We start from the raw sequence: 25209 nt of genomic DNA, 5'->3' as shown, positions 1-25209 counted from the left end.
ATGTTTTTAATAGAGCTGTCAGAATTAGCGCCTTATAGCATTCATTTAAAAAGTTTAACGTGTTTATTTTCCTTAAATGCGATTAACGAATTTACCATTAATATGGCATAAACACTTGCGGAACCTTTGAAATGTGTCCACCTGGTGTCATTACACTGATGCACACGTCACAAACAGACACAGTGCCAGAGCCCTTTCTACCAAGATTAGCCTACAAGCTTATCATAAAATAGCATAATGTGTCAGTCCCATAGACATTCAATGGGCGGTACTGTCGTAATAATCTCCTATGATTGAGCTGCAGTGGTTGTTATCTCCATAAATAAAAGAATCTCTGACAGTGCTTCCCTGTCAGTGATAAAATGATGGAGAAAGGAGCTCTTAGCCCTATTTGATGTGCAAAACAAGCCCAGATGGGACTTATAAGGTGCATTTTAATTACCACAGAATCAGGTCAAGTCTTAAAGGAGACCTATTATGCCCCTTTTTACAAGATGTAATATAAGCCTCAGGTGTCCCCAGAATGTGTCTCTGAAGTTTCAGCTCAAAATATCCCACGGATAATTTATTATACCATGTTATAAATGCCTCTTTTTGGGTGGAATCAAAAACATGCTGATTTAGTGAGCTGCTGTTCCCCACCCCCTTTCCAGATGTAAATCTGGTCTCAATCAGAGTGAATACAATCAGAGACAATGGTAACTGACAGTAAGCGTTTTCGGGTTAAAAATGAAAAATAAAGATACAGCTCTGGTCTCCGTGAATACAATCAGAGACAATGGTAACTTTAGCTGTATTAGCCATGGAATCAGCTAACAAGCACATTCGGAATGGCGATTTCCAAACATTCACAAAATATAAAGTGCGATACTTACATCTTCAGAATATAAAGCTGGAACACAAACTGTTGGTACCGATTAATGCTTGAGAATCAAATTTTTTGAAAATCCTTTATTTTGACACATTCACAAAGCAGTCCATTGTAGAATGATTTGCACAAACATACACACATTTTTGTATGTTTTGGGGCATATTTCCTTCTAAAACAAAACTTGTGGCTCTGATGCCGGGAGTACATGAAGACTCTTAAGTTCACTTTTACAGCCAACAACAGAGCGACATTATTCTTTTCACTGTATCTGCTCCAGCGTGGGAAAAAATGGCAGACTGTGTGTAGATCAGTCGAAAGGATCTATGATAATATGGTGGAGTCTGTCACCAGTCGTGGGCAAGGCCTGCTCTAACATGACGTCACTTTAGAGCAGAAATGTAAAACATTCATTTTGACACACTATTTTTGATTAATAGAAATATAAGAAAGAGTAGTGGGTGGACATTAACATTGTAGGGTGGTTGTGTACACACACTGCCGACTCACATTTATGTACAAACACCATGTAAAAGTGAATTTTGCTTAATAGGTCCCCTTTAACCATCACCAAAATGCAGAATGAGATGTTTTTGTCTGCAAGTGCTTTTCATGGTGAGTTCAAACCTTGATGCTGGTGATGATAGTCATGATAGTCACAGTCTGCTGGCAGATTAATATTGTGGATGATGAGAGTTTGAGAGATTTAATGCCCATTGCAATGAATATGCAACCTATGTGGGGACTAGTTCTTTCAATTAGTCAAACTCGATTAGTGCATTTCTATCTTTATACTGTGGAAGGTTTTGTTTGGAAAATGTAAATAAAAGAATTTTATTGTTACAAATTGTAATGGTTTCTTTCCTAAAATGGAAATAAATGCATTTTGACAACAAAAAGTATATATTGTGTCAAATTTCAGCAGTTTCAAAATCTACGATTAATTGTGGTTAACTACAAAAGATCTGTATATGCTGATTAATTTATCGTATTAATTGCATATACTCGCCGACCACTTTACTATGTACACCTGTACATCTACTTATTCATGCAATGAACTAATCAGCCAATCATGTGGCAGCAGTGTAATGTATAAAATTATGCAGATATGGGTCAGGAGCTTCAGTTAATGTTCACATCAAAATGATCTCAGTGATTTCGACTGTGGCATGATTGTTGGTGCCAGATGGGCTGGTTTGAGTATTTCTGTTCTCCTGAGATTTTCACGCACAGTATACAGAATGGTACGAAAATCAAAAAACATCCAGTGAGTTGCAGTTTTGTGGATGAAAACACGTTGTTGATGAGAGAGGTCAACGAAGAATGGCCAGACTAGTTTGAGCTGATAGAAAGACTACAGTGACTCAGATAACCATTCTGTACAACAGTAGTGAGCAGAATAGCAGCTCAGAATGCACAACATGTCGAACCTTGAGGTGGATGGGAACAGCAGAAGACCACGTTGGGTTCCACTTCTGTCAGCCAAGAACAGAAAACTGAGGCTGCAGTGGGTCTGCCATTCGTGTACCTCAAAAGAACTCCAGATTTGTCAAACTAGGCGATGATTTTCCAATCGTCTACTGTCTAGTTTTGGTGAGCCACTGCAGCCTCCGTTTCCTGTTCTAAGCTGACAGTAGTGGTACCTGGAGGGGTGTTCTGCTGCTGTACCACATCTGCGCAATGTTCGACATGATTTGTGGTCAGAAAGGCTTTACTGCATAGCACTGTTGTAATGCATTTTTATTTGGGTTACTGCCAACTTCCTGTCCGCTTGGACCAGCCTGGCCATTCTCCTCTGTCATTAACAAGCTGCTTTCGCCCGCTCGCTGGATGTTTTTTGTTTTTTTGCACCATTCTCTTTACACACTAGTGACTGTTGTGTGTGAAAATACCAAGAGATCAGCCCATCTGGCACCAACAATCATGCCACGGTTGAAATCACTGAGATTACTTTTTTACCCATTCTGATGGTTTAAGTAAGGAATAATTGACAACGGACCATTGAGTTATTGAAAAATAATGCACACCCGATGTGGTAATGTGGTCACGACACGCAGCTTAGTTGTTGGTTGTTGCATCTCGGATGTGCATTATTTTGCTGTGGTTGCATGTACGAGGGTGGGTGAGATAAGATGAGAGCGAAAGTGAGAGAGAGAGCGAGAGAAAGAGAGGGAGCCCAAGGATAATTTTCAATCGAAATTGAAATAAATGTAGGATATTATAGACATTGTTTGTCATTCTTATCCGATGTACTTAACCAATGTCTTTTGTTTTAATTGGTTATTTTGTTGTAGTAGCCTGTATGGATCTTTGATAACTGAAATAATTTGATGAAGCAATGAGGAAACATTATGCGGTCAAGACCTGGAACAACTACTTAGCAACGCATTTACTTGAAAAATAATTTCCCACCTTTGTGTCCCCCTTTGAAACAAGAAAAAGTTTTGTGCCCTTTCATTAATAAAAACTGATAATTGGGGGCCTAGGTAGCTCAGCGAGTAAAGACGCTGACTACCACCCCTGGAGTCGGAAGTTCGAATCCAGGACAAGCTGAGTGACTCCAGCCAGGTCTCCTAAACAACCAAATTGGCCCGGTTGCTAGGGAGGGTACAGTCACATGGGGTAACCTCCTCGTGGTCGTTATAATGTGGTTCTCGCTCTCAGTCGGACGTGTGGTGAGTTGAGCGTGAATGCTGCGGAGAATAGCATGAAGTCTCCTCATGCGCTATGTCTCCGCGATAATGCACTCAACAAGCCTAGGATAAGATGCACGGATTGACTGTCTCAGACAAGGAGGCAATTGAGATTTGTCCTCTGCCACCCGGATTGAGGCTAGTCACTACGCCAACACAAGCACTACAACACCGAATTGGGCATTCCAAAATGGGGAAGAAAATGGGAGAGAGAAAAAGATAATTGCAAAGATTATTACTATGAATGCAAATAAGCCTCATTAGTCTCTAAATGTATTTTTTAAATCCTCAACCAGTAATACTGACCGTGATTGTCCCATTCTTGCAGCTCTGAAAAAGTAACAATTATCATGTGACAGCGCTGTCTACGGCTATTTGGTTCTTCGGTAGCGATCAGGACCTCTCAACAATAATTTACATCTGATTAATGATACTGAAAACTTTAATAATCACCGAAATAAAAACAGACTTTTTCCAGCCATCATTAACTCACCCTCGTCATTCAAAACCAGAATGTATTGTTTCATCTGTGAAACACAAGATTGAGGAACGAGAGGATTGTGATTGTCCAAACTCCGAAAGCACACATAAAAGCACCTTCAAAAGTCGTCCATAACACTTATGCCTAAGATTTCAATTCTTCTGAAGCTAGATAGTGTGTTGTATGAGGAACAGAGTGAAACATAAGTTTTAATTCATCTCTTCATCCATTTGAAACTGTCGTGAAAACAGCTTGTTTACATGAGAGCTGTGCACGCACCTGACACCATGAATGAGAGCTGCGCGCACAAGACGCGCTGCGGTGCAAGGTGAAATTTTAAACAAGGCAGGAGAAAATTGCGCACATTTCACATGGGTATTTCTTTTCCTCTGCCTTTTCTCTTGCCTTGTTTAAAATTTCCCCTTGCACCGCAGTGCGTCTTGTGCACGCAGCTCTCATTCATGGTGTTTTGAGATTCCTGCATTCTTGTTTGAGCGTAAGAACCCATACTGATGTTGTGCTGTTATAGTGTTTAGCAAGCCTGAGTGTTGTTTGTTGTCTGTTAGATGCGTATTGCCTATACAGCTGGAGTTTCACGTACTGTCCCCTGCTGAAAATAGCTGGTAATTCAAGCTTGAATTGCTCCAAAGGTAGAACTATTCCTTATTATGGTCCTGGGACATGATTCATTGTGTTTAATTTTTTATGAACTCCTTAAAATCAATAGCCCTACTTATAATTAAAGTTGTAAAGTTAGTGGCATCAAATCTTTGAAGAGTATTTTTTGTTTGGTGAACTTAGTGGCAAGTAAACTAGATCCACAAGGAGGGTAGTCTATTCTGTTTATTCTGAGTTATATCTGTAAAATAACCTCGTTTTGGAAAGACAAATTCTAAATGCAAATGATATACACATTTACACAAATTGTTCTTTTTTCTGGACAACCAATTGTGGACTGACACTGTTGTGCAAATTTTTGAATTTGTTTTTCCCATGCTTCCCAAGTTATTGTAGTATGAACTTTTTCAGATAACCCTACATCCAAACAGCACTTAAAAACTAAATTAACTGTTGGTCCCTTTCCATGCCATTCAAACAGTCTCTTCCTGACTAAATGGACTGTTCTTGGTCAGAATAATCTGTTAAGTGGACCAGACTTGTTCTGACAGCCAAAAGTCTGGCTACACTAAACTATGGAAAGGTCAACAATAGTGTTTGGAATGTAGAGTATGCTGCAGTGCTCCAATACCCCTCTATGTTCAAGAGCTCTTTTAATAACACTCTCTCTCAAGCTCATGTTCTGTTTTTGCGTTCCCTCCATCTCATTTAACTTTCTCTATGCCTCTCACTCCAACCTCTTTCTATTCTCACGCCTTTATGGGAAAATGTATATATTTTGTAAATCCAAGAAGTGTTCGCAACATCTATTCACCATATTTTTTTAGACATATCTCCTTCAGCAAAATCAGTTTGATATGTAAAAAGATGTTTCTTATGCTGTGAATTACATTTCAATACTCTTTCTACGTGGTGAATGGCTGCTTTGTCCCCAGAGATGGATAAATAGGATCTTAATCATTCAACATTTCATGTTCATTGTCATGCCCAATGAGGCATTACAGTGTAACATTCTGTTAGAGGCCATAAAAATGTGTAGTCACTGCCAGCCCGTCACAGAACAGACAGAGGGGGTCAGTCTCCTCGCTGCACTGCTGTGTGAGACATGCCTTGTAGGCCCGACGTAACCCTGCCAGTGCCGGTATCTATGCCCCTGGGAACGATTCCAAACAATACACTCCCTTCAGTCCAGGGACGATTTGGAGGGGCTAGCTGAGAGTTTTATCCTTTAATACAGGGTGAAGTGCTTGTCATTCCTGCATGGAATCCTTCTCTCTCTCTGTCTCTCTCTCTCTCTGTGTCTCTTCCCTTCCCCCCATTTTCTATGACTGATCTATGAAGAGGAGAATCTGTATTGTGTTGGTCTTAGCTTTCGTTGGTGTTAAATCAACACCACCTGCATCCCTATTCTAGTGAAGATTTAAAAGCAGTCACACTAACGAGGTTCTATTATTCGGTGAGCTGTTCACTAACTGTGGAGGTTGTGCTCTTTTGTCTGTGGTGCTTTTCAGGGTAAAACCTATTATTGAGGGTTTTATTCTCAATGCTCAACAGGACCGCTTGGAAAATACCTTTAAAATCGGTTAATAGGTCAGATCAAGGCACATTTATTTGTTTAGTTTGGTTAATGTGGTTAATAATAACTCAATCAAGTTCAAGTCTTTGTTGACTTGTGGCATATTCAGCGATTAAATCTTACATAATAGCGTATTACATAATAGGGTAATGGCGTAGGCACTGGCCCTGTTAGCTATTAGTACAATAATATTAATATCTTGCTAACTGGTCTACCATTTCTTACCATACTAACATTTGTATGCTTTTTGGCCTTAAGAATGATGTTGTGTCATTTAGCACTAAAAACAAGATTTTCTCATAGTGCTCATGAATGTGCAACAGATGTCAAGATTATTTTAGCAGAAAGATTATTTGCATTTCAGGTTGTTTCTCACCAAATCCAATCATATGCCTTCAGAAAACTTGTAATATGATGCACGAGTCACATGGACTTATTTTTTGATACTTTTGGGTCCTTGGTTAAGCTTTAAATTGAAGCACTTAAGGGCTCCATACTGTGACTAAATGGCAAGTGCGAGTAAATTCTAGAGACTGTTGTGTATGAAAATCCTAGGAGATCAGCAGTTACAGAAATACTCAAACCAGCCCATCTGGCACCAACAAACATACATGCGATTATCTAATCTCCCAATCGTGTGGCAGCAGTGCCTAAAATCATGCTGATATGGGTCAGGAGCTTCAGTTAATGTTCACATTAACCATCAGAATGGGGTAAAATATGATTTCAGTGTTTTGGACCGTGGCATGATTGTTGGTCCCAGACAGGCTGGTTTGAGTATTTCTGTAATTGTTGATCTCCTGGCATCTTCACGCACAACAGTCTGTAAAGTTTACTCAGAATGGTGCCAAAAAAACAAACATCCAGTGAGCGGCAGTTCTGTGGATGGAAACACCTTGTTTATGAGAGAGGTCAATAGAGAATGGCTAGACTAGTTCGAACTGACAAAGTCTACAGTAACTCAGCAACAGTATTGTGGTTAGAAGAATATTAACTCAGAATGCTATTCTGAAATGCAGGTTGATGCTGTTTTTGCACCAAGAGGGGAACCTACACAATATTAGGCATTTGTTTTTATTTTTTATTTAATAATTTTTATTGATACCAAACTTAAATTCACACAAACAACGCATGAAAACACGGAATCAACTTTTATCAATATATGCCCAACATACATCCTAGTGGTCAGACATTAAATATCAACAGACTAGGGCTGAAACGATTAGTCGACTTTATCGACAACGTTGACAATAAAAAAATTGTCTACAAAAATGTTTGTTGTAGAATAGTCATTTGATCTCATTTAATGTAACATTAGATCACTCTAATGATGGGAGCAGCACTGCAGCTCGCACCTGACTTAGGATTGGAAGAATTACACAGCTCACAGTCCAGATGCACTCTAAACTTTCCAAACAGCTTCAGGTGATGTAGATCGCAAAGTATTAGGATGGGCATTTTTGTCAATTTCTTATTTCGATCATTGATAGGTCTCAAAATACGAGTACTCGAGGGGCGGGGCATGTCCGTCATGGAGATAATGAAAATATTATAAGATTATGAAAATTAATGTTAAATAAATAAAATAACATGAAAACATGAACATATGACTATAAAAAAATAACACTGCTTATGCTGCATCAATGTTACGAAAAGAAACAACTGAAATATAGCTGCATTAGGTGAAGCTGAAAAATAAATGAACTCCAGTAAACTGAAGCACTTTCTATGACACATCCTATGAGATTAATCAGATATCCTAAATACACAACATAAACGTAACATTACAACTTATATCTGCACAAAAGTATGCAAATGCAGTTACGTGCTATAGTCAGAGAGTGTAACTCCCGTTGTGGATGCGCTCTTCTAACAGCGCGCTGAAACACAGGCAAGCAAAAAGAATTCACAACATTCTATATTGTTCTCATAATGTTATGTATTTTTCTGATTACATTACAGTATTTTTATCTACTTTATCAAGTGATTGCGGACATCGCCTATATATTGGCTAAAATGATGACATTTTAGTCTGAGTAAAACTGACTTAAATTATTGAACAACACATGATGATTATTGATGAATTATGAATATAATTTAAAGGATATTTTCATCACAAGATAAATACTGTGACAAAAAAAGTGTTGATTTTCATCATCTCTCCGAATATAAGCTATTTCTGTAGTACTCAACCTTAATTCTGCGTTCGTTATTGTAAGTAAAAATAGAGCCAATTCATTTGTTTTATTATATATTATTTTATAAAGTCTTCTAATTTATTTAATTTTACTTGTCTCTGTGTTTTTATTATCAGATGTGATTTAAAAATGAACACACATGATTGCTTTTAGGCTACTTTATTCAACTGTAATTTTGAAATTAAACATTGTCTTCAATATTACTTTAGCAGCATATTTCAACTGTGCTTTTGAAACAACAACAAAAACAAACAGCTTAGTTTTTATTTTCAAAGCTACAGAAAAAAGGTTTAACAAGTTTAAACAAATAACTGCTAATTGTAAATAAAACAGACAGGATGATTTATAAAACTCAAAACAAAAACATCCTGTATATATACCACAACTGATGAAACTTAAACGTAGGATACATCCTACATATTTTTGTTCAAAAAGAGGAGTCGGTTTACATGCACAGGTGGGAGGCGTGTGCGAGTCTAATCACAATTAGGCCGGCGGTGGAAAAAACGTGCTCCGCTGGAACAGATGTCGCAGGAACAGCGAAGTACAATGCTTAGCTTTGTAAACCGATTCTCATTTACCTTCCACCACAGTAAAGGATCCTGGTTTACGGAGATGCATGGCTCACTGAAGTAACTTTAGATTTCGGTGTCACGCAAACAAAAATCACTCGTGCCGTAATCCTCACCAAAAAGTGTGTCGAGTGCCGTAATTGCTGCTCGATCAGGCTGAAAGTCAGTTTGTATGGGTGTGTCAGAATTTGTAACTGTGTCTTAAAGCTGTTTCAGATGCTCCTTTACTCTCTCTCTCTCTCTCTCTCTCTCTCTCTCTCTTGAAGCTCTGTCTCAAGAAACTTCAGATGTTTGTGTCTTGGATCCAATGTTGCAACAGTACTGGATAAGTTTGTGTTCCGGTACTTTCTGCTGTTGTTGTTTCTGGCTCTATCTGTCTGATGGTAAAAGATGTGATGCTCATCTGAGTTGCCTGTCTGGTATCGCAAGACATTTTATGTACAAATACTAGATGATAACGCATTGTACTTGTGGTACATTTGTGTGACTGCTTGGCGCTGCACATCTTGCATTGAATTGTATTTTCATCTATTTTGTCGAATTGAAGCCAGACATCACTATGCAACTTTGAAGCCATGTTTCTCTCTGTTCTTCGGTCTGGACTTTGGACCGCATGCTCTGGCAACACTAACCAATCATAGCTCAAGGTGCCACCCAAAATTCTGCTTTAACCAATCAGAAAAAATGAAAAATCTGTATTTTTTTAAACTCACGAACATTGTTTTTATGATTGATCGTTGCTGTCACGTTCGAGTACTCGAGTACAATTGCCCATCCCTAGCAACAAGCACTATCTCAAGAGTGGCTGCTGCTTTAGGGGGCTGTGCACTACACCCAAAGGTGGTGCAGAGTAGATGCTGTAAGTCAAGAATTGAGATCTGGGAATCCCAAACCGCTGTATTATATTTTCAAAGGATCTTAACGTTCCATTTTCATACAGGTCACTAAGCGTAGTAACACCCTTCTCAATCCATTCTGTCCAGCAGAAAAGGGACTTGTTAATGCACAATTTAGGGTTTAACCAAATACTTGCCGCAACATTCAGGTAAATGTCTGAAATGAACACACAAGAAATTTTTGTCCACACTAAATGCATGTGCGAGATAATGGGATGTGTCTTTACTTCTCTGGGCAGCTTGGTTAAAAGACTTTGCAATGGCAAGATAGGAGCCAGGAAGGGGCACTCTCAGGTGGAAGTGACCAATGCACCAAATGTCTGAGACCAAAGGCGTAATAGTAAAACAGAATCCTTGGGAGACCTAACCCACCTTTGTCATTTGGCCTGTGTAACTTGTTAAAATACATCCGAGAATGTTTACCATTCCAGATAAAGGATTTAGCAATTCTATCAAATTGTTTAAAATAAACAAAGGGAACTTCAATGGGGAGAGAGTGTAGTAGGTAGTTGAATTTTGGAATACAATTCATTTTAATAACATTATCCTTCCCAATCATAGATAAATTAAATGAAGCTTTTTATTAAGGGGTCAAAATTAACTCCATGTGATTTATATAATCTGCCAATCGTAAAATCATGCATATATGGGTCAGGAGCTGGGCAGTATGCTGTCAGTGCCAAAGCTTCGGATTTAGACCAATTGACTCTGTATCTCGAGAATTTAGAAAAGGAATTAATCATTCTGTGGAGGCAAGGCATAGATCTAGTAGTGTCGGAGAGGAATAGTAATATATAATCTGCGTAAAGCAAAAGGATATTGCCATACCTCCCGCCAGCACCCCTGAAAGAAATTGTCCTGCTTCCATATCGCGGCTGCTAATGGTTCCAGGTCAAGACAATTATGGGGAAAGAGGGCAACCCTACATATCCGGAGTGAAATAATCTGAAATGAATCAATTTGTTTGTACCGGTGCTACCGGGTGTCTATAAAGTAACATAATCCATCTGTGCAAGACAGCCCCAAGCGGCGTCCATCCCTCCTAACTCAAACAGTTCATGTATGCTTACGAGAGCCCCCGAGACAACTTTGCCCTCGGATTGCTCAAGTCTGGTGTTTCTATACAGATTTTGTGAGACAGAATTACATAACAGAAAATAATCTATAAAACAAAGTCCAGCTAATAAGTGGAATAAACACAAAAAAAATTGTAGATTCATTCACATAACTGTCCTGAAGGTGTGTTCCTCCAACAAACAAGCTTCAGCCACTAGCAGAACCAACACAAAAAAACAAGGGCCGTTCAGTTCTTCATGCAGTCAAACTCACTCCAATGTCCTGCAAGAAATATTCCACAAAACCAACTCCAGCCAACAGGAGGCATAAGCACCAAAAATCCGAACCGGGACCCTGTGAGCTTGCTCTGTTTCCAGCTTATGGCCAGTTATGTCGAGCAGACTCAGGAAGAGCTCGTCTAGGAATGTTACCATATATTGGCCTTCCTCCTGCTCAGGAATTCCAATAATTCGGATGTCGTTTCGTTGATTATGATTCTCTAAATCCTCCAGTTTTTCCCAAACGCGTTCCAAATCCACCTCGGTTGCTAGCGGGTTAGCAGCTAATTCCCTCTCCGATGACTCCAGATAATCGGTCCATTTCTCGACGTCCCCCACTCTTGTAACCAACTCTGTGAATTTTGTCTCCATGGAAGTGATCAGTCGACGTATTACAGCAAGATCCTCCAAGTCTGCAATGTCCTTCGTCAGCATTGCTGACACATTTATCAATTCAAGTAGGATTTATTTCAGTTCATCATCCGAATTGAGTCCGGGGATTTCGGTCTGCCGCTGCGGGGAAATAGCTTGAGCATGTAAATGTCTTTTAATGTCTCCAGAGCTCGAGGATATTGAATTCTTTGATATATTGTCTTCTTCAACAGTTAAGAATCAGGGTGTATCGAATCTCACTTATTTATGACACAAATTATCTTTAAGCTATCGACTGTTTCATCAGTTACCATCTGAATCCTTAAAGTTTGTAATTTGGCAACTAGAAACCATATAAATTTTGTATTGAAAAGACAAACAGAGATATTAATGAATAAGTTCCAATCGTGTTCCGCATAAGAAAGTAAGTCATACAGGAACAACATGAAGAGTGCAAAAGTTATGGCCCAATTTTCCTTTTTGGGTGAACTATTCCTTTAATTTCAAATTTACTACATACATAGTCATAACCAGTTAATGTGTGTCAAATTTGTTAGCAGGCAAGCCAAAGTAAATTAACACAGCTACAATTAACATGTATTTAATTGGAGTCACTAACCTGCCAAAACACTGTAAAGGAGTAAATGTTTTATATGAAAGTAATGGTGCTGCACTTAGGGAAATTGTGACTCAAGGGTGATGCTGGGCCATAACACCCAGTCAGTCCAGTGTCAAATCACATTATTTCACTTTTATCTTTTTGATTGTTTAGGTCAGTTTGAATTGCCTCAAGAAAGCAGAGACTACCATCCTATAATGAAATCATATATTAATCACATCTGATTCAAATAATCAGAGGATGTGCAGACCAGCTAGCAGATGTTCTTACCGACATCTTCAACATCTCTCTGAGCAGCGCCATTGTTCCAACGTGCTTCAAGGCCACCACCATCATCCCCATGCCAAAGAAGTCTTCAGTGTCCTGCCTCAACGACTACCGTCCCGTCGCACTTACACCCATCATCATGAAGTGCTTCGAGAGGCTCGTCATGAGGCAGATTAAGACCCAGCTGCCCCCCTCACTAGACCCACTGCAGTTTGCGTATCGTTCAAACCGTTCAACGGACGATGCCATCACCACAACCCTCCATCTGGCCCTCACCCACCTAGACAATAAGGACTCATACGTTCGAATGCTGTTCATAGATTTCAGCTCAGCATTCAACACAATCATTCCCCAGCACCTGATTGGAAAGCTGAACCTGCTGGGCCTGGACACCTCCCTCTGCAACTGGATCCTGGACTTCCTGACTGGGAGACCTCAGTCAGTCCGGATCGGGAACAGCATCTCCACCACCACCACACTGAGCACTGGGGCCCCCAGGGCTGTGTGCTCAGTCCACTGCTGTTCACTCTGCTGACTCACGACTGTGCAGCAATGCACAGCTCGAATCACTTCATCAAGTTCGCCGATGACACGACCGTGGTGGGTCTCATCAGCAAGAACAACGAGTCAGCATACAGAGAGGAGGTGCAGCGGCTGACGAACTGGTGTAGAGCCAACAACCTGTCCCTGAATGTCGACAAAACAAAAGAGATGGTTGTTGACTTTAGGAGAGCACAAGGTGAACACACTCCGCTGAACATCGACGGCTCCTCTGTGGAGATCGTCAAAAGCACCAAATTCCTTGGTGTTCACTTGGCGGAGAACCTCACCTGGTCCCTCAACACCAGCTCTATCACCAAGAAAGCCCAGCAGCGTCTCTACTTTCTTCGAAGGCTGAGGAAAGCACATCTCCCAACCCCCATCCTCACTACATTCTATAGAGGGACTATTGAGAGCATCCTGAGCAGCTGCATCACTGCCTGGTTTGGGACTTGCACCGTTTCGGACCGCAAAGCCCTGCAGAGGATAGTGAGGACAGCTGAGAAGATCATTGGGGTCTCTCTTCCCTCCATCAAAGACATTTACAAAAAAACACTGTATCCGCAAAGCAACCAGCATTGTGGACTGACCCCACACACCCCTCACACAAACTCTTTACCCTCCTCCCGTCTGGCAAGAGGTACCGAAGCATTCAGGCCCTCACGGCCAGACTGTGTAACAGCTTCTTCCCCCAAGCCATCAGACTCCTCAATACTCAGAGACTGGTTTGACACACACGTGTCCTGAGTTGCACTTTAATTACTGTCACTTTATAACTGTCTGCTACCTCAGTAACTGCTATGTGCATAGAACACTATCTCATAGTATGTTATGTTTACATTTTTAGAAACTGTCATCTTTTTGCACTACTGAGTACTGGTCGGCGCTGCACTGTCTATTGTCCTGTTCATTGTCAGTAATTTGTTGTACTGTCCTGTACTTTTTGCACATGTTTGCACGTGCACTTTATATAGGTATATATAGGTAGTTTATATAGGTATTTTATTTCGTTGTGTAGTCTCATGTGGTCCTATGTTGGTCCTTTGTTGTTTTTATGTAGCACCATGGTCCTGGAGGAACGTTGTCTCGTTTTGCTGTGTACTGTACTAACTGTATATGGTTGAAACGACAATAAAAACCACTTGACTTGACTTGAAATAAAACATCATGGACAGTTTGCCTTTGCACACTTCAGGATCACTGCCAGTCTACTACTGCAGAGCAATGCATTAGGGATCTGATGGTGACTTAGGGCCTATATCATCCAATTTCCTGTCAGGGCAGGATTGCTCAGCTCAACAGCTGTCTCCCATGAGCTACAGTGGCATTACGCCTCTTATCTTTAGATTGCTAAATTCTGCTCTGTGTAAGAGCTCATTGGCATATTTTTCTACCCTCACAGGCCGTCTCCACAGGCATGTGCTATGCCACTGGATAACCCAGAGGACAGCAGCCTCCCAAACCTTGTATGTCTGACTAATGGTATGTGTGCTATTTTTCAAACATAACTGGCATGTTTTATAAGCATTGTTATTTTGAATGGACCCCATTTAAAAACTTTCGTGTTTTGTCAGATTTATATTTCATTTATTTAGGAGACCCCTTTATTCTTTATATGTATACACCCACATAAAGTAGTGTGGTATTATCAGTGTTTTCAATGGTAATACCATGGTAATCTTTTAGTACATTTTAGCACCAGACCAGTACCATGGTATATTTCAAAGTACTCTATATTCTTACTTTGGTATTACCATCTGATATAGTCACTGTAGTATGGTACTGCTGCTTTTTGTTGTTTAGTGTTCGTTAAATGTTGTTAATGTATCATCTAATTTAGGTTTATTTCAGTATTTCATAAGTTTAAAGTTTGTTATTCTCTGTTTAATTTAGTGATATATCTGGATAACCATAAACACTCATGCAAATGGACATGAAACAAACATTATCATAAATACTCATACAAATGGACTCAATACATGGATTACCTACTCATAAAAATGGAGACAAAAAATGGATGCAAGTGTAATTTAATTAGAATACAGTCAGGTCCATAAATATTGGGACATCGACACAATTCTAATCTTTTTGGCTCTATACACCACCACAATGGATTTGAAATTAAACTAACAAGATGTGCTTTAACTGCAGACTTTCAGCTTTAATTTGAGGGTATTTACATCCAAATCAGGTGAACGGTGTAGGAATTACAACAGTTTGTATATGTGCCTCCCACTTTTTAATGGACCAAAAGTAATGGGACAGATTAACAATCATAAATCAAACTTTCACTTTTTAATACTTGGTTGCAAATCCTTTGCAGTCAATTACAGCCTGAAGTCTGGAACGCATAGACATCACCAGACGCTGGGTTTCATCCCTGGTGATGCTCTGCCAGGCCTCTACTGCAACTGTCTTCAGTTCCTGCTTGTTCTTGGGGCATTTTCCTTCAGTTTTGTCTTCAGCATGTGAAATGCATGCTCAATCGGATTCAGGTCAGGTGATTGACTTGGCCATTGCATAACATTCCACTTCTTTCCTTAAAAAACTCTTTGGTTGCTTTCGCAGTATGCTTCGGGTCATTGTCCATCTGTACTGTGAAGCGCCGTCCAATGAGTTCTGAAGCATTTGGCTGAATATGAGCAGATAGTATTGCCCGAAACACTTCAGAATTCATCCTGCTGCTTTTGTCAGCAGTCACATCATCAATAAATACAAGAGAACCAGTTCCATTGGCAGCCATACATGCCCACGCCATGACACTACCACCACCAAGCTTCACTGATGAGGTGGTATGCTTTGGATCATGAGCAGTTCCTTTCCTTCTCCATACTCTTCTCTTCCCATCACTCTGGTACACGTTGATCTTTGTCTCATCTGTCCATAGGATGTTGTTCCAGAACTGTGAAGGCTTTTTTAGATGTTGTTTGGCAAACTCTAATCTGGCCTTCCTGTTTTTGAGGCTCACCAATGCTTTACATCTTGTGGTGAACCCTCTGTATTCACCCTGGTGAATTCTTCTCTTGATTGTTGACTTTGACACACATACACCTACCTCCTGGAGAGTGTTCTTGATCTGGCCAACTGTTGTGAAGGGTGTTTTCTTCACCAGGGAAAGAATTCTTCGGTCATCCACCACAGTTGTTTTCCATGGTCTTCCGGGTCTTTTGGTGTTGCTGAGCTCACCGGTGCGTTCTTTCTTTTTAAGAATGTTCCAAACAGTTGATTTGGCCACACCTAATGTTTTTGCTATCTCTGATGGGTTTGTTTTGATTTTTCAGCCTAATGATGGCTTGCTTCACTGATAGTGACAGCTCTTTGGATCTCATATTGAGAGTTGACAGCAACAGATTCCAAATGCAAATAGCACACTTGAAATGAACTCTGGACCTTTTATCTGCTCCTTGTAAATGGGATAATGAGGGAATAATACACACCTGGTCATGGAACAGCTGAGCAGCCAATTGTCCCATTACATTTGGTCCCTTAAAAAGTGGGAGGCACATATACAAACTGTTGTAATTCCTACATGATTTGGATGTAAATACCCTCAAATTAAAGCTGAAAGTCTGCAGTTAAAGCACATCTTGTGCGTTTCATTTCAAATCCATTGTGGTGGTGTATAGAGCCAAAAAGATTAGAATTGTGTCAATGTCCCAATATTTATGGACCTGACTGTGCATATGTAATCTAGTCACACTTCTGGTTCACATTACATCTGCCAAAACTTAAATATCAGCAGAAGAGTTGGTCAGATTCCAAGCTTTTAAACAACACCTATTTCGAGTAGTTGTTAATCAGTTTAAAGTTCATTATTCTCTCTTTGTTTAGTTTAGTGATCTTACGGTTTAACGCGTTAAAGGTGCACTCAGAAAGGTTTTCTTCATGTCTTACACTGGACTTACACTGACACCTAGAGGCTTGGATGCAGCATCATTCAAATCTAATAGTTTTCAGTTAAAGATGTCATTACAGAAATCTACTTTTCAAAGTCAGACTTGAGTAATATAATTCATGAGTAAAAGAAAACCAATAACAGGGCAGTTACTGAGATTAAGTGAGTTATATTCAGCTGGTCATGTGATCTCAAAATGGCAGCCCCCATTAGGGGACCCTCTTTATGTTGAGGAAAACAGCTTTTATAAAGTAACTGATATGACTTGAGTCTTCATCTCATGTGAGTCATCACGATTATATACGTATATACCAGGAAAAAAGTGCACCTTTTTAAAAGCATAAAGTAAACTTACCAGTTATCTTAATGGCCACAGTGAGCTTTGAATTATTGGTATTGGCCTAGAAATGACATCTAGATGCATCCCTATTTTATTCATTTAAATTCAGGGATTCCAAGTTCATGGAAAACCTGGGAATATCAGGGAATTTTGAAGTTTATTTTAAGCCTTTTTAAGAAAAGTCAATCAAATAAATTAAATTTGAAAAAGTAAAATTAAACACAAATATAATGAAGATGTGTGTGTGTGTGTGTGTGTGTGTGTGTGTGTGTGTGTGTGTGTGTGTGTGTGTGTGTGTGTTGTGCATGTACATATGTATGTGTTCAGCTCAGTGAAATATATTTGATCAGTAAAAATTGCTATTTGTGTGTGCAATCTATAAAAAATTATTCTTGTAAGTCCTCATCCAGTAATGACGAACAATTCGAAAAGTCATAGAAATTATTTGGTCAAAAGGAGAGGTAACCCTGAATTTTCTATTCAACAGGGCATTATATTTCTATTATACTACTAAAAACATAAAATTGTATTGATTATTATTCTTCCTTTGTACTGAAAGTTATGTATAAAATGTTTTTAACTAACTGCACAATGTTTGCCAAGTTGTTTTCTGAGCTAAAGTTAAAATTTTAACTTTGTGTCACTGATTTGTGTCACTTTTCTGTTTGCTCAGTGTTTTTGCAGTGCAGTGTGGGATGGCCCTCTTCTTCACCCTGCTTCATTCCCTCCTCCTGGGCATTCTGGGAGCCCCAAGGGTCTATAGCAGTTATCCCCGCTTCTCTTTCAATGACACGGTCTTCCAGCACCTGGCATTGCACCCTGACCCCAACATAGGAACAGTCTATGTGGGGGCACGAGACCATCTGTTCCAGCTTGCTGGTCTTGGTGGCCTCTGGCTTGAAGTAGATGAGAGAACCGGCCCTTTGAGAGACAGCAAAGACTGTCTGCCTCCGGTAACACTAGAGAACTGTCCTCAGGCTGGACTAGTTAACAACCACAACAAGCTACTGTTAGTGGATCCCTATTCCCGTCAGCTCATCACCTGTGGCAGCGCACACCAGGGAACGTGCCAGAAACGCAGCCTAGATAATGTGAATGAAGTTATATTTTCTGCCGAGAGACCTGTTGATACGCAGTACGTAGCGGCTAATGACCCTACCACTTCAACGGTTGGACTTGTAGTGCGACCACAAGACAAAGATCCCATCCTCTACGTTGGGCGAGGCTACACCAGCAGTCACCCACCGGTGTCTACGCGTCAACTTTCAACAAAGCCTGTGTTCTCCTATGAGGAAACCGCCAAACTCGCTGTTGCTGGACGGCTCTCTGAATACGATCACAATTTTGTGGCTACTTTTGCCAGACGCAACCACGTCTACTTTTTATTCTATAGACGTGACCTGAAAGCTGCCTCAAGGGAGTATCGGACGTATGTGGCTCGAGTGTGTCTTGACGATCAAGCATATTACTCCTACGTTGAAGTACCACTCATGTGTCGCTCAAGCTCAACAGGCAGGAACTACAATCTCCTCCAGGGTGCGCAGGTTGGAGGTGTGGAATCTGGAGACTCACAGGTTTTAATGGGAGTGTTTTCAACAGCGTTTAGTACTGCTAGTGGACCCAGTGAGGAATCGGCATTGTGTGTGTACGCTTTGGATGAAGTAGACCAAAGTATTGATTCTACACGAGACCTGTGCTACACACAAGATGGGGAGAAAGGTGGCAACAAAGTGGCCTACATTGAGTACGAAGTTAAATCAAGTTGTGCCAACCTGCCCACTGTGAGTAAATACGTACAGTATAATGTAATGAGTAGCTAATATAATTCTTATACCATGCCCAAACAAAGCATGTCACAATATATTTGACAAGCAATAAATTACCTGTTCCATGTTATTCTGAATTGTCCTAACCAGTCGTGACTGTGAAAATGTTGTTGGTAATAAGCCACAGTGAAATCTCATTGGTCCAAAATCATACTACATAAAGCTGTATTTTAAACTTCAAATATGTTCAAGTTGTGATTTCGTCACTTAGCAGCACAGCATTTCATTTTCAGTTGATTTTTACTTTTAAATTGTTGTGTTTAACCTCTATTCCTTGGGAGATTTCACACATTTGTCAACAATATGTGGTCACATAAATATTTACTTATTTATGATGTTAATAACATTGACTATGTTTACATGGACACCAGAAAGCATGTTGAATGTTGCTAAACTATTCGCTGTAACATTTTAGCTCCTTATTTTGTTTCACACTGTATACCTTTGGGTCTGTAATTTGGTATAATCACACAAAAATTCTTCAAAACCCAGAGTTAAAAGTGGTGCTAAACCCCTTTCAAATTTAGGAGTGTTTAAATGTATATCAACACAGGGTTAACCCAAGGTTATAACAGACGGCAAATCATAGTGTTAAAAAACCTTATGTGAGGACAGAAAAATGACACTTGAATCTTGTTGAGTCACGCCTGGTTACGACATGGTGTAACAGTGTTGTTTATTTTACAGGAACATTTGCCAGATGCAGTTCACTTATAGACTGTTTTCACATTGTAACTTTACACATATAAATTATCCATATAAATAGGTTTTGAGGTCAAGCACTCCCACATAATCCGTATAGTAGTACAGCTTTGATTGAAAAGTCTGGGAAAATAGGAAAATGATGCCCACAATGCAACTCTAGAGAACTGGACCACATCATTTTCCTCTTACGTTGTATTCAAACCAACGTTTATCCTCATTTAGATATATTGCCTCTCATTAATTTCCAAGGAAATCACTTTTGCCCCTGTGACTGCCATAATGAATTATATTTTTACTATTTGTTGAGCATAAGGCAAGCCTACCTGCAGTAGGCCTAACAAGGCCTCTAGACTAATCACACGCCTCAAGGATGTGGGCTCACAGACATACAACCTCTTTATGACCTCCATGTAGAGGCAGATCCCTGGCCTGTTAGCTCCTAGAACAACATTGTTAGGATCAATAAAACCAACAAGCCTAAACTACCCTAATGATGTCTGCTAGTAGAGGAGGTAGGGAATATTTGTCTATAGAGGTTAGATATAGGGTTAGATATCCAGAAACTTACTTTCTTCCTTGGAACACAAAAGAAGATGTTAGGCAGAATGTTTCTGCTTTTATTCCATACAATGGGCCTTATATGGAAACAATAGTGGAACAAATAGCTTTGTAAATCATTTGTGAAAACATTCTTAAATATGGCCCAATGAAAGTAAATGGTGAAGGATGCCATGCCAAGCTCCAAAAAGAATAAAACAACATAAGTACAGTATTTGTTGTTAAAGGTAGTCCGTACAAATTATGCGCTATATTCCAAGTCTGCTGAAGTTATACGATAGCTTTGTTGTTACTCTTTATTTTTTTTACTGTAAGTTGTTATTTGCCTAAAATCTTCTCCTCATAATAGCTCTCAAATCTCAATTGGTTTCATGTGTAGTCAAATATGGCATGTCAAGACGCATCACGGCAGATCTGATGCCAACGAACATCAAATATTGCATGTGGAATATGCAATAGTGCGAGTAAAGATTTTGAGCTGCAATGGAGGGTAAGATTTTCAGGAAAAAACAAAGATATCATATGATTTCAGATGACTTGAAATATAGTGCACAAGTAAGTAAATGTGCATTTATAATACTTTTATGATACTTTGTTGTCATGGTGTCAGAGCTCAACCACGTCCTTTCACATTCATTTTATAGAAAAGAGCAGCATGAACGTTCTTAACCATCTCCTTTCTTGTTTTAAGGAAGAAAGTTAGTCATACAGTTTGAAACAAAATGAGGGTGAGTAAATGATGGCAGAATTTAAATTTTAAGGTTAGGGTTAAGTTAGGGCTTTAAGTAGGTTGATAAGACAAACAGCACCACCCAGAAACACACTTATTTTTGTTTCTCACAAATCCTCAAAATGTCAAACATATTTTTCATGATCTGCATTTGTTTTCCCTAAAGCTTAGACTCGGACACAAACAGAAACCCAGATCACCTCTCATTATGAGAGAAAATGACATGACAGTCAGGCTCGATTTTTCAAAGACTACTAGAGCAAATTTGTCACAAAGAAAGGAGCAACCTTGCAGTCTTAGGATAAGACCAAGATAATCTTTATCTAATCTGATTTTCTGAACTAAGAGGATTTGACAGCCTTGAGACAACAGACTTGGAACTAAAATCCTACAAAAAGACTTATGCAGTACACACGATGAAACTGGAGAATATTTGAATGTGTCTGCCAAAACTAAAGTCACAAAACATTTTTTTTTTTGGTCAACCAGAACACCCTAAATGCTTATCCCTGTGGTTCAGACCACACCCCAAGTCCAATGGCGAGCCGGGAACCAGTTGAAGCCAAATCCATATTGGACAGTCCAGCCGCCCGTCTGACTGCTGTGGCGGTTAGTGTAAAGGAAGACCATACCATTGTTTTCCTGGGTGACTCTCAAGGAAATTTGCATAAGGTATGTGGCATGAAAATGAGATTTATGTATGATTTATCACTCACTTTTCAAAACCACCAGGGAAATATCAGTCCACCTAATATGGTAATATTATCTGTCTGCTTAAGCAGCTAAAGTGATTTTGCACACTGGGCAAATGTGTCAAAGCCAAATTGTGCAGAAAAAGCATACCTGAAGCTTTTTTGTGTGTCCTCTGTTGGAACTCAGAACAGCCTTTCACCACAAACCATGCTATATAAAACACAGTACTGATTGCTCAGAGACCACTGTAGTCTCATTCTTACAAAGATCATAAGAACAGGACGCTCCTGAGCTGAAATTTAAGCACAGATAAAAGTTGCGTCCAAGTCTTACAGTGGTTGTAGGATACAAGTATTTGCATGTCTAGATGGTCAAAGGTTAAACCATAGTGTTTGGTTATTTTTTAGACAGCACTACATGACCCAGGCCTACCCATGTCTGTAAAACACTGTTCTCTGCTATTTTGACTATTTTGCAAGTCATTGTCATTGCCCACAAGCTTGCGTGACATTTTTCTGTGAAATGTGACTGACATATAGATGAAAAATTGTTTTCATTGTAAATCACTTGCATATATTTTTTTAAGTTGTCTTTGGGACTACACCTCTTTAAACGTAGTCTAAATGAAATGAACTCCATCTCATTAATAAATGGAACATAAGTCAAATACATTATGTACTGACCAGTACTGTTATTCCAGAAATTAAACCAGAATAAAATCAAATTTGTATTATTCTGTATTTTGCCTATATTTTCCATTTCAATCTCCTTAAGTAATACTTGTAATTATTCTACAGTGAGTTCTGGTCCTTTACTTTGACTGAATAAACAATGTTGTATTTTGTGTTACAGCACTTAAAATTTCACTTTATGTATCACTCAGCCAGTCTGTGTTTGCTACATAGAATTCCAGTTCTTTCATTTGCAACATTGTAACAAAACTAGTTTCGTTACATGCAATATTGTGTCTGAAATGTAAGTTACCCATTATTAGCTTCCAACAGTCGAACCACAACTCTGCTGATATTCAGAACGACAGCATGAATTGTGAGTTTCATATTTCTAAATTGTCCTATTTTTCCTATATATTCCACACCAATAATATCACAAACAATAGTCCGCTCTGTGTTCTGTGATCCTATGCTGTTACTATCAACATATTTACCATGAAGTTAGACTCGTGCATCTATTCAAATTGAACCTGGGAACGATGAGGTTTAATGTTTACAATTCAAATGTGATGCAGATTTGCAAGCTGCAGGTTTTAGTACTGAATGAGGTCACTCCTGAACCTTAGGTGTATGTGACATCAGAAACCACCTATTTTAATTGGATTCATGCTGTGTTCCATTCATAGTCAGATGTAGGATATTTTCTGACTTGTTACTACCTCCAATCTCCAACTATAAAGGTTATTCCATTGCCTGATGATTGGAAGATGACATATACCACTACAATAATGTTTATTATTGATTCTGTAAATCTCCCCATGGGTGCCGACATGATGTCACACACCTGCATCTCGGCAAATTCAGAGTTAAGTTTCCAAGTTAGAAGTCTGACTTAAACTGGCCTTCATTTGCACTTTTTCTCGAAGGAAGAGCGTTTTTCGTTCCCTTGCAATAGTTTGCGTTACCTCACAATACGTTTTTCATTCCCTTGCAATATTTTCTGTTCCCTTACAATAAGTTCTTCGTTCCCTCACAATAAGTTATTCACTTCCTCACAATAGTTTGTGTTCCCTTACAATACATTTTTTGTAAATTATTTTTCTATAGCAACTATTAATTATTGTGGTAGCCATGACTGTTGCAGGCTTTATTGTTTTGTTTTTTGGCAGAAAACATGGTTTTACTATAGTAATATTGTAGTTACTATGAAAAGTAAGTTAAGTAACCATGCTTTTTGGTGGTAACCATAAAGTGTACTGTATCCATATAGTTACCATGGTTTTACTATAGATTACCATGGCATTCATGTGGTTACTGGTTTTACTACAAATGCCATGCTAAAACCTTGGCAAAATGTTGCGAAGGCATGCAAAGAATTGCAAGGGCAAGCAAAACTATTTCTGAAAACAAATTCCTGCCCTGTCCTCTAAGTGGGACCATATGAAACCACATTGACAAGCTGAGATTTTTATTTATTTAAATACTTATTTATTTTTCATTAAAGGTTTAAAGGTTTAAGGATTTTAAACAGAAAAGTTACTAACAAGAAATATTTAAAATTCTGCAGCATTTCTTGGTCACTCATCAAATGTAAGAAAATATGAGACATTGACCATGTTAACTCCTTTGTACAAAAAGTCAAATATCCTTGCATTTTCATTGAAGAACACATGATGTTCTTGGAAGCATTTTAAATTCATGCTGGATAGCATGGATCATCATGTTTTGTACAAACTTGTAGAGTCTGTGGCAGCTCGAGTGCATGTTATCAAAAGCAATGTTCATTTTTCAATTTATCTTTTCACTCACATTTTTTTTATTATTATTATTAAAAATGTTCAGTCTCAGACTTTTGGACCCCACTACTTCCTCTCACAAACACACATCTATCTTATGCAGGTGCACTTCCTATTACCCTACATACACAAACACATACACACAACTATTTGTTGTTGCATAATACAATAATGTACCAATGCATGATTCCTACTGCAATAGACAGGAGCTGACAGTTTGTCAGTGGTAATCCAGTTAAAACGCAAACCTGGATGGGTGGAGTGCGTGAGCAGCTCTCGGTGTAAGGTGTCTCACACTCTTAAGCTGGATACCTGCTCTTCTGATGGGATTCTCACTATTCTAATCTTGTTTGCTGAAATTGACCCCACTTATGATAGGATTCAAGAGGCATTAAGCACCTCTCTCAGATCCATTGCAGTTGCCTTATACATTGCTTTCCTTTAACCAGACTTAGAAGTGCTCTAGTGCTTAACCTTTTCTGCAGACACTTTCAGATCTTTTAGTTAGACCTGCCCGCACTCTGTGTCTATAAGGTGTCCTATTGCAATTGATGTAGTTTAATATGCTTAAATATACAATTAAACCTTGAGGAAGTTCTTAGGAGCCATTGTCAGGTTACTTTTTTTGTTTTTGTCTTGTATGGTAGCTGTTCCTGGCCAAATCAGGAGAGGTGAAGAGTTACTCCACCCTTCTCATCCAGCCAGGTTTGGCTATCAACAGTGATCTACTGCTGGATTCCAGCCACAGACATCTCTACATCATGACCAGCAATTCTGTGAGTGCATTAATGATTTAATTAGTAGGCCTGCATGTAATCGGCAACTGTAAAAAGCTCTGCAGATTTCCATGGAAATAGCCAAAATATTTGACTAAATGTGCTTGTTTGTTTGATTGTCTTTGTTATAATTATATTTTAACATTTGTTTAAGAAAGTTTGGTTAAAAATGATGTGTGTAATTT

General features: G+C 39.1%; 1 protein-coding gene across 1 annotated transcript in view; it reads left to right on the top strand.

The window, feature by feature from the left end:
- plxnb1a (plexin b1a) overlaps positions 1–25209 on the top strand; it is a 104843-nt gene that overhangs the window by 47455 nt on the left and 32179 nt on the right. Inside the window, exons 2-5 of the mRNA XM_052092084.1 lie at positions 14437–14516; positions 17943–19050; positions 21578–21760; positions 24896–25024. Coding sequence (XP_051948044.1) covers positions 17965–19050; positions 21578–21760; positions 24896–25024 — 1398 coding nt within the window. The 5' untranslated portion in view covers positions 14437–14516; positions 17943–17964. The remainder of the gene's footprint in view (positions 1–14436; positions 14517–17942; positions 19051–21577; positions 21761–24895; positions 25025–25209) is intronic.

The sequence above is a fragment of the Xyrauchen texanus genome, chromosome 25 (assembly GCF_025860055.1).
Source record: "Xyrauchen texanus isolate HMW12.3.18 chromosome 25, RBS_HiC_50CHRs, whole genome shotgun sequence".
NCBI classification, from domain to species: Eukaryota; Metazoa; Chordata; class Actinopteri; order Cypriniformes; family Catostomidae; genus Xyrauchen; species Xyrauchen texanus.
This window is presented reverse-complemented; position numbering and strand designations above follow the sequence as displayed.